At 46.7% G+C, this 9,124-nt stretch overlaps 1 protein-coding gene across 1 annotated transcript; it reads right to left on the minus strand.

The window, feature by feature from the left end:
• Window positions 1–577: 577 nt before the first annotated feature.
• LOC132388364 (oxidized low-density lipoprotein receptor 1-like) lies at window positions 578–8,250 on the minus strand. The gene is made up of 3 exons (XM_059960701.1): window positions 8,065–8,250; window positions 6,606–6,748; window positions 578–631 (listed from the first exon to the last, which is right to left on the minus strand). The coding sequence occupies exons 1-3, from the start codon at window positions 8,132–8,134 to the stop codon at window positions 593–595; spliced, it is 252 nt and encodes an 83-aa protein (XP_059816684.1). The 5' UTR covers window positions 8,135–8,250; the 3' UTR covers window positions 578–592.
• Between the last annotated feature and the right edge of the window lie 874 nt (window positions 8,251–9,124).

The following is a 9,124-nucleotide window of genomic DNA, read 5'->3' on the forward strand; positions in this document are numbered from 1 at the left end:
CCACGAGGGACACAGATCAGGCGAATGCGTGCACTCTATTTCCCCAGGACTGGCGTATCGAGAACATAAACGCTAAAGCAGCTAAAGATAGAAGCGGGGAGCAAGTTGGTGTAGATTAAAGAGATACAGTGGGATGGGGAGTGTGGGTAGAGATGGAATAGAGAATCGAGGGAGAGACCGGGAACAGAAGGGGGAATTGGGGGAGAGGAAGGCAAGAAAGCGGTGTGAGGGAAAAAGGAGATGAAACTGTGGAGGCGAGAATGGAGAGGGATGAGAGTGAGACTTCGTACTGACGAGTGTAAAGAGAGGGCAAGATGATGATTAAGATTGCGATAGAAGGAAAGAGGAGAACAGGGTAAGGGTGAGGGGCAGCAGTGCGGAAGGGGTAGTGCGAGTGGTTAAGTGAAATGGAGGAGAAAGAGGGATTTATCATTACATTCAAGTCGGTCCCACTGGTTGCTGACAGAGACCCTGGATCTTTTCAGAAATATCCGGGCACAAAGGTGCAGACTTCTCGCAGATGAAGCGATAACGAACCTTATTGCAAGTTTTATTCTCACTGTCATATGTACATACATCGCATTCGGGATCTTCATCGTACATCCTGTACACGACTTTCGAAGCCACTTTCCTGTCAAAGAAGGGTAAACATTTTTAACGCACCTCCAGCAGTGAGTCCCCAAAACAACTGAAGCCCTCCCTTGCCATTGACCTTTGGCACCCCAACATCTCCCAGAACCCCACTTTCCCAGCACAGCCCTGTGCCAGTCTCCATAATACACCCACTGACCCACTTTCTCCCTGCAGCCCTGTGTCAATAATCAAAGTAATTCCTTGCCTTACTCTCTACCCACAGATCGGTGCCAGAGACCAAAATAGTTACAGCACCCAACCATCTCCTCACAGGCCAATGTCTGTCCCCAAAACATTCCCACAGCGCCAGTGTCTCGCAAGGCCCCATGTCAGTCCTCAAAATGCTCCCACCTCTTTACAGTCTCACAACAGGCTTGTGTTTTCTGCCTTAGTACTCACACTCAGCACTCCCACCCCACGGATCAGTGTTAGTCTAAACTACACCCACTGCCTGACTCTCTCCCTACAATCCCGTGCCGGTCCCCGAAATAATCCCACTGCTCAACCCTCTTCTTAGAAACCTGTGTCAATCACCGAAACATCTCCCGCTTCCCATGCTCTCCCCACGGACGTGTCTTTGGCCCCAGAGTACTCCCACTGAACCATTCTCTCCCCCACAGATCTGTGTCTGTCCCCAAAGTCCCATCATTCTCTCCCGACAGACGTGATCCAAGCCACAAAGTGCTCCCACTGCCTCACTCTCTCCAACAAACTGGGTCAGTTCCCAGAAGAGCTCCATAGCTCCACCCTCTACCCCGGCCCCTTGCTAGTTCCCCAAATACTTGCACTTCACATTCTCACCTCAAGTTCCCGTGCGACTTCCCAAAATAATCCTAATACCTAGCCTTCTCCCTAAAGATCTGTGCCAACCACCAAAAGACTCCCGCTTCGCACTCTCTTCCCAGAGCCCATGTCACTTCCCACATTTGGAGAAGGAAGTCTGAAGATCGGAACGGGAGTGAGGCGGGAGCCATTTTGATTTTTTCTTCCTCTCATCGGACTTAAGAGAGGCGGGACTGCGCAGGCGTGTGACGTTGGGCAGTGAAGCGGGGAAGATTTAAAAGGAACACAGCCTTATCCAGCAGGCATCGTGGTCTTGCGGGCAGCGGTTTAGCTTTTCATTTTTTTTTTATTTGTGGAAAGACGGAATTATAAGTGTGAGGGCAGCACATTGTTCTCGGTGTCGGATGTGGGAGGTCCTGGAGTCTCCTAGCCTCCCGTACGTGTACATCTACGTCAGGTGCGCAGAGCTGGAGCTCCTAACGGTCCGTGTTAGGGAAATGGAACCGCTGATTGATGACCTTCGTTTGGTCAGGGAGAGTGAGGAGATAATAGAGAAGAGTTACAGATAGGTGGTCACACCAGAGTCACGGAAGGCAGGCAGGTGGGTCACAGTTAGGAAAGAGAAGGGGAGGAGTCGGGCAGTAGAGAGTTCCCCAGTGGCTGTACACCTTGACAATAAGTACTCCTGATTGAGTACTATTGGGGGGGGGGCAACCTACCTGGGGGCAACGACAGTGGCAGAGCCACCAGCACAAAGAGTCCGGCTCTGTAGATTTGAAGGGTAGGGAAAGGAAGAGGAAGGCAGTAGTAATAGTGGACTCGATAGTTAACGGGTCAGATAGGCGTTTCTGTGAACGTAGTCTGTAGACCCCGATGGTAGTTTGCTTCCCTGATGCCAGGGTCGGGGTTGTTTCCGATTGCGTCCATGATATCCAGAGTTGGGGGTATGAGGAGCCAGGGGTCGTGGTACATATAGGTAACAATGATATAGGTTGGAAAAGGGAAGAGTTCCTGCACGGAGATTATAGGGAGCTAGGAAGGGAGTGGAGAAGAAGGACCACAAAGGTAGTAATCTCAGGATTACTGCCTGTGCCACACGACAGTGAGAGTATGAATGCAATGAGGTGGAGAATACATTCTTGGATCAAGGATTGGTGCAGGGTTCAGGGGGTCAAGTTTCTGCATCACTGGGACCTCTTTTGGGGCAGGTGTGACCTGTACAAAAAGGATGGATTACACTTTAATCCAGGGGGACAAATATCCTGGCCGGGAGATTTGCTAAGGCTACTGGGGAGATTTTAAACTAGACTGTTTGGGGGGTGGGAACCAATTTGAAAAGACTAGGGGAGAGGAGGTTCGTTGACAAATACAGAAAGCTCGTAGACAGTGAGTGAGGGAGCATAGACAAGTGACAGAGAAGGGGTGCGCTCAGACCGAAAATGTAAGGGAGAAGGAAGAAAATTATAACAATGTTGTTTGCACCGTTAGGGATAAACAAAGAGAAAGAGGTGGAGAGTTTTTGAAATGCATCTATTTCAATGCTAGGCGCATTGTAAGAAAGGTGGATGAGCTTAGAACATGGATTGATACCTGGAAATATGATGTTGTAGTAATTAGTCAAACTGTTGCAGGAGGGGTGTGATTGGCAACTACATATTCGTGGATTTCGCTGCTTCATGTGTGATTGAATCGGAGTTGTTGCATTGCTTGTCAGAGAAAATATTACAGCTGTGGTTAATCAGGGTAGATTAGAGGGCTTGTCTAAGGAGGCTATCTGGGTGGATTTGAAGAATGGGAAAGGTGTAGTAACAATTATATGCCACCTAACGGGGAGTGAGAATTGGAGGAGCAAATTGCTTAGGAGATAGCAGATACTTGTACTAAGTATAGGGATGTGATTGTAGGAGATTTTAATTTTCCACACATAGACAGTGAAGCCCATTCTGAAAAACGGCTGGGTGGTTTACAATTGTGGAATGTATGCACTATGGTACTTTTTGCAGCAATACATATAGGTACCATCACGAGAAGGGGACCTGTCGCATCTGCTGTTAGGGAATGAGATAAGTCAGGTGATGGAGTTATGATTTGGTGATCACTGCGGGTCCTAAAATCACAATACCATTAGTTTAAATTTAATTAGGGAGAAGTATGGGACTGGACCCAGTGTTGAGATTTTTGATTGAAGAAAATCTAACTTTCAGGAGATGCGAAAAGATTTAGGAGTGAATTAGGACAAGTTATTTTTATTGGAAGGATGTAATAGAGTAATGGAGGTCATTCAAAGTTGAAAATTTGAGGGTACAGAATATTTAAGTTCCTGTTAGGTTGAAAGAAAAGGTTAAACGTTTGAGAAAGCAATGGTTTTCAAAGGATATTGGAAACTTGGTTCGGAAAAAGTGAGAGATCTACAATAAATATAGGCAGCATGGAATAAATGAGGTGCTCGAGGAATATACAGAATGTAAAAAGAATCTTAAGGAAGAAAAAGGAAGATATGAGATTGCTTTGGCAAGTAAGGTGAAAATAAATCCGAAGGGTTCCTACAGTTATAGTAATAGCAAAAGGGTAGTGAGGGATAAAATTGGTCCCTTAGAAAATCAGAATGGACAGCAATGTGTGGAGCCAAAAGAGATGGGGGAGATTTTGAGCAATTTATTTTCATCGGTATACACTAAAGAGAAGGATATTAAATTGCATAAGTTAAGACAAACAAGTAGGGTAGTTAGGGACACTATGATGATTAAAGAAGAGGAAGTACTGGAGCTTTTAAAGAATAAAAAAATGGATAAGTTCCGAGTCCTGATAAGATATTTCCTAGGCCCTTGAGGGAAGTTAGTGTAGAAATAGCAGGGGCTCTGACAGAAATATTTCAAATGCCATTAGAAACGGGGATGGTGCCGGGGGATTGGCGTATACAAATCTGGTTCATTGTTTAAAAAATAATCTACGTGTAAACCTAACAATTATCGGCCTGCAAATCTGACGTCAGTCCTGTTTAAATTAATGGAAAGTATTCTTCGATATGGTATGTATTATCTGGATAGACAGGGTCTGATTAGGAGCAGTCAACATGCATTCGTGCGTGGAAGGTCATGTTTGACAATTTTTATTGCGTTTTCTGAAGAGGTTACAAGGAAGCCTGACGAGTGTAATGTAGTGGATATTGACTATATGGACTTCAGTAAGGCCTTTGACAAGGATCCGCACGGAAGGTTATATAGGAAGGTTCAATCGTTAGGTATTAATATTGAAGTAGTAAAATGGATTCAGCAGTGGCTGGATGGGAGATGCCAGAAATCAGTGGTAGATAACTGTATGACAGGTGGGAGGCCGGTGATTAGTGGTGTCCCACAGGGATATGTAATTGGTCTAGTGATGTTTTTCATATCCATTAACAATCTGGATGGTGGGGTAGTAAATTGGATCAGTAAATATGCAGATGATGCTAAGACAGGTGCAGTTGTGGATAACGAAGCATGTTTTCAAAGCTTGCAGAGAGATTTAGGCCAGCTGGAAGTGTGTGCTGGAAGATGGCAGATGGAGTTTTATGCTGATAAGCGTGAGGTGCTACATTTTGTTAGGACTCATCAAAATAGGACATACATAGTAAATCGTAAGGCAATAAGGAATGCTGTAGAACAGAATGATCTAGGAACACTGGTGCATAATTCCCTGAAGGTGGAATCTCATGTGGATAGCGTGGTGAAGAAAACTTTTGGTATGTTGGCCTATATAAGTGTCAGAGTTGGGATGTAATGTTAAAATTGTAAAAGACATTGCTGAGGGCAAATTTGGAGTTCTGAGTACTATTCTGTCACAGAATTATCGGCAAGGTGTCAACAAAATAAATAGAGTACCGACGAAATTTCCGGAAGGTAACCTATGTTTCAGCACGAATTTTACCGGGAAAGGTTGAACAAGTTATTTCTTTATTCTTTGGAGCGTAGAAGGTTGAGCGGGGAATTGACAGAGGGATTTACGATTACAAGGGGAATAGCTAGATTTAACGTAGATAGGCTTTTACTACTGAGAGTAGGGGAGATTCAAACAAGACGACATGAGTTGAGAGTTAATAGGCAAAAGTTTAGGGGCAACACAAAGGGGAACTTCTATACTCAGAGAGTGGTAGCTGTGTGGAACAAGTTTCCAGTAGAAGCAGCACAGGCAGGTTTGATTTTGTCTTAAAAAAAGATAGGTATTTGGACAGGAATGGAATGGATGGTTATGGGCTGAGTGCAGTTAGGGGTGACAAGGTGAGAGAAAGCTTTCGGCACGGACTAGAAGGGCCGGGATGGCCTGTTTCCGTGCTGTAATGCTTTTCTTGTTATATGGTGAAAATAAATTTACTACACGCTCTCTACCAACAGCCCGTGTCAAACCCCAAACAAATCAAATTGCCCATTCTCTCATCGGAGAAATTTCTGTCTTTAAAATACCCCGATTCCCCATTTTCTCCCCACAGCCCTTGTTTGTCTCCAAAGTCATTACAATGCCGACTCCCGTTAGCAACGCATGTCTGACCACAAACTATTCCCACTGCACACAAACTTCCCGAAGCCTTTGCCAGTCACCAAAATGAATCCACTGCCCACTCGCCTCTCGCAGCCTGTATCAATCCGACGACCCACTTTCTCCCAAAAGCTTACAAGATCCCAAATCTCACCCGTCTTTGCATTTTCCAATCCAGTATGAAATGCCTTGGTCGTGGAAAGTTTTGCTAAAATAAATCTGTGAAATTAATTTGCTATCATTAATGATTGAATTTGAGCAAAATTTAAGGAGAGTCCCTTTATGTCTGACTCCAGGAGAGTGTGAAGAGATGGTGTTGAAGGAGCTTAATTCTGTGTCTCACAACAGGAGAATGTCATGGCACGGTGTGTAGTGCGCTTTACTCTGTGTCTGACCCCGGGAGTGTGTGATGAGACGGTATGGAGGGAGCGCTATGTGTCCGACCACGGGAGTGTGTAATGTGACGGTGTGGAGGGAGCTTCGCTCTGTGTCTGATCCCGGAAATGTGTGATGGGATGGTGTTAAGGAGATTCATTTCAGTTCTGACACCGGGAGTGTGTGCTGTGACTAGAAGCGGGGAGATTCACTCTGTGTCTGAACCCGGAAGTGTGAGATCAAGCGGTGTGGAGGGAGCTTCACTCTGGTGTGGATATATCTTCCTTCGATCTGACACGTACCTCTTCTTCTGCTGAATTTATTTCAAGAAGTTTAGAATCGGTGTTCAAACAATACTCTTTCGCCTCTTTGTAGTAATATTTAAACGTGGATATAAAATAACACCCTTCTTCATTTCTGATCCATTCCTGGGAAAACGTTTGCTCTGAAAATTAGGAACAAGGAACATTGAATCTCCCTGCATACTGTCCATTACATCCGCTGTGTGTCAAACACAGAAAGAGGATCCCTCCTCACCGACCCATCACACACAACTGGTCAAATACAGAATGAATCACCCTCCTTACCAGTCCCTTGAAAATTCCGAACAGGTAAAAGTCAATCGCCTACATACAGCGGAAGACAGACATAGAATAGGGATCTCTACACACCATCACTTCACACAATCGTGGTCAGACACCGAGCGAAATTCCCTCCACATCTTCCCATCACACAATCCTGGGCTGGTGATGCTCCCTCCAGACTTTCTCATCACATTATCCATTTGTCAGAAACAGAGTGACGCTCCCTCCAAACCATCCAATCATACACTTCCGGGGTCAGACACAGAGTGAAGCTCCCTCCACATCATCCAATCACAAACCCCCGGGATCAGACAGAGACAATCTCCCTTCACACTGTCTCATCCAACACTTCCGAGATAAGACTCGCAATGAAACTACACAAATTTGGGTTCTGCACACAATGTCCCGTCACACACATTCGGGGGCAGACGAAGAATGAAGCTCTTGTCTCACGGTCTCATCATACTCTCCCGGTGTCAGACACAGAGCGATGCTTCTTTCCCACTGTCCCATCACACACGACCAGGGTCAGACACAGATTCAAGCTTTCTCTCTCTCCGCCACGCTATCACACACTCCTTTGGTCAAACATGGAGTGAAACTCCCTGCACACTCTCCCATCACATCATCGTGCGGATAAACACAGAGTTAGCCTCCATCCACACTTCCCCAACACACCTCTCGTGATCAAATACTAAATGAAACACTCTCTGCACCATCCCGCCGCATACTCCCTTTTTCAGACACAGTGACACAGCTGCTCCTTCTGCACGGTGGCATCAAATAGCACAGGAGTCGGAAAGCGAGCAAAGGCACCCCCCACACCGTCCAATCATACACTCCCGGGGTCAGACACAGTGAAGCTGGATCCATACTGTCTCATTCCGACATTCCCGGAGTGAGACAAAGAGTGAAGCTGTAATGTTACGTCTCACAATCTCGTGTTCAGACACAGAGTAAATCCACCTCCACAACGTCCCGTCACATTCTGCTTGACTCAGTGACAGTGAAACTTCCTCCACCCAGCCCCATCACATATTCACCGAGTCAAACACAGAGTGAATCACCCTCCATACCATCTTTCACACACTCCCGATGTCAAGCACAGAGTCACGCTTCCTCTCTCCGTGCCTGCCCTGTGATGAGGAGCGGGTGAAAGAGGGGGATGATGCCTCACCTCTTCTGCTGGTCAACAATTCACAGATTTGAGCCTTGGTTTCGTTGACAGATCTGTACTTCGTTTCCATCTCAGTGAACTGGTGACGGAGCAAGGACAGACTGGAGTTGAGCGCAGAGAGTTTGGATTGAAGGGTTGAGTTTAACTTATGGTAGTTTCGGTCGGAAGTGACAGACTGACGAATCTGTGACACTGAGAGAGATGGCGAAGGACGTTTAGCGTTTACAGTGATACATGATTCAGCGTCACGCTACCGAACGGGTCACAGAGAGTGTTGTGTCAGTGTCACGGTGAAAGGTGTCAAAGTGAAGGAGGTGCTGGTTACACAGTGAGAGGCATTGGCGCCACCTTGAGGGGCGTGTCTGTCACGCTGAGGGGTATATCCATGTCCCGCAAAAGGTTTTGTTGTTGTTACTATAGGGGTCTGCGTCAGCATCGAGCAGGCCATGTCCGAGTTTCTGTGAGTGGCGTGTCGCTGTCGCTGTGATAAGTGTTTCTGTGCCCCGGCGGGAGGTGACCCGGTCACAGTGAAGTGTATCTCGATGTCAAGGCGAAGGAAATGTCAGGATGAGGGGCCTCGTGGTGTCACGGTGGGTGGAGTATCTGCGTGGGGTGCGCTGTTCTCTCAGAGCGGTGTATGTCTGTGTCACGGTGAGAGACATGTCATGGCCACAGTGTGTGTGAGAGCGTCACGCTGAGGTGTGTGACGTTGTCACCGACATTACTATGTTGGTGTCATTGTTTGCCTGTGTTCGGGTGAAGTGAAGGGAATTGCCTCAGTGAGCGGTGCATCGGTGTTATGTTGATGTGTGATACTGGATCAGGAATGGGTGTTACGTGTGAGTCTTTGTCACGATGCGGTGACGTGCGGATCACGTTGAGGAGCGTGTCAGTGTCATGGTAAAGAGCGTGTCAGTGTCACTGTGAGGTGTGTTTCGGTGTCGACTTGTGGAGTTTATCAATGACACGGTCAGGGGCATGTCGGCGTGACAGTGAGGGATGCGTAGCTGTCAGTGTGATTGCCGAGTGTGTGTCACAGCGATGTTCGTGTCAGGGTCGC

This window comes from Hypanus sabinus, unplaced genomic scaffold, assembly GCF_030144855.1.
Source record: "Hypanus sabinus isolate sHypSab1 unplaced genomic scaffold, sHypSab1.hap1 scaffold_305, whole genome shotgun sequence".
NCBI classification, from domain to species: Eukaryota; Metazoa; Chordata; class Chondrichthyes; order Myliobatiformes; family Dasyatidae; genus Hypanus; species Hypanus sabinus.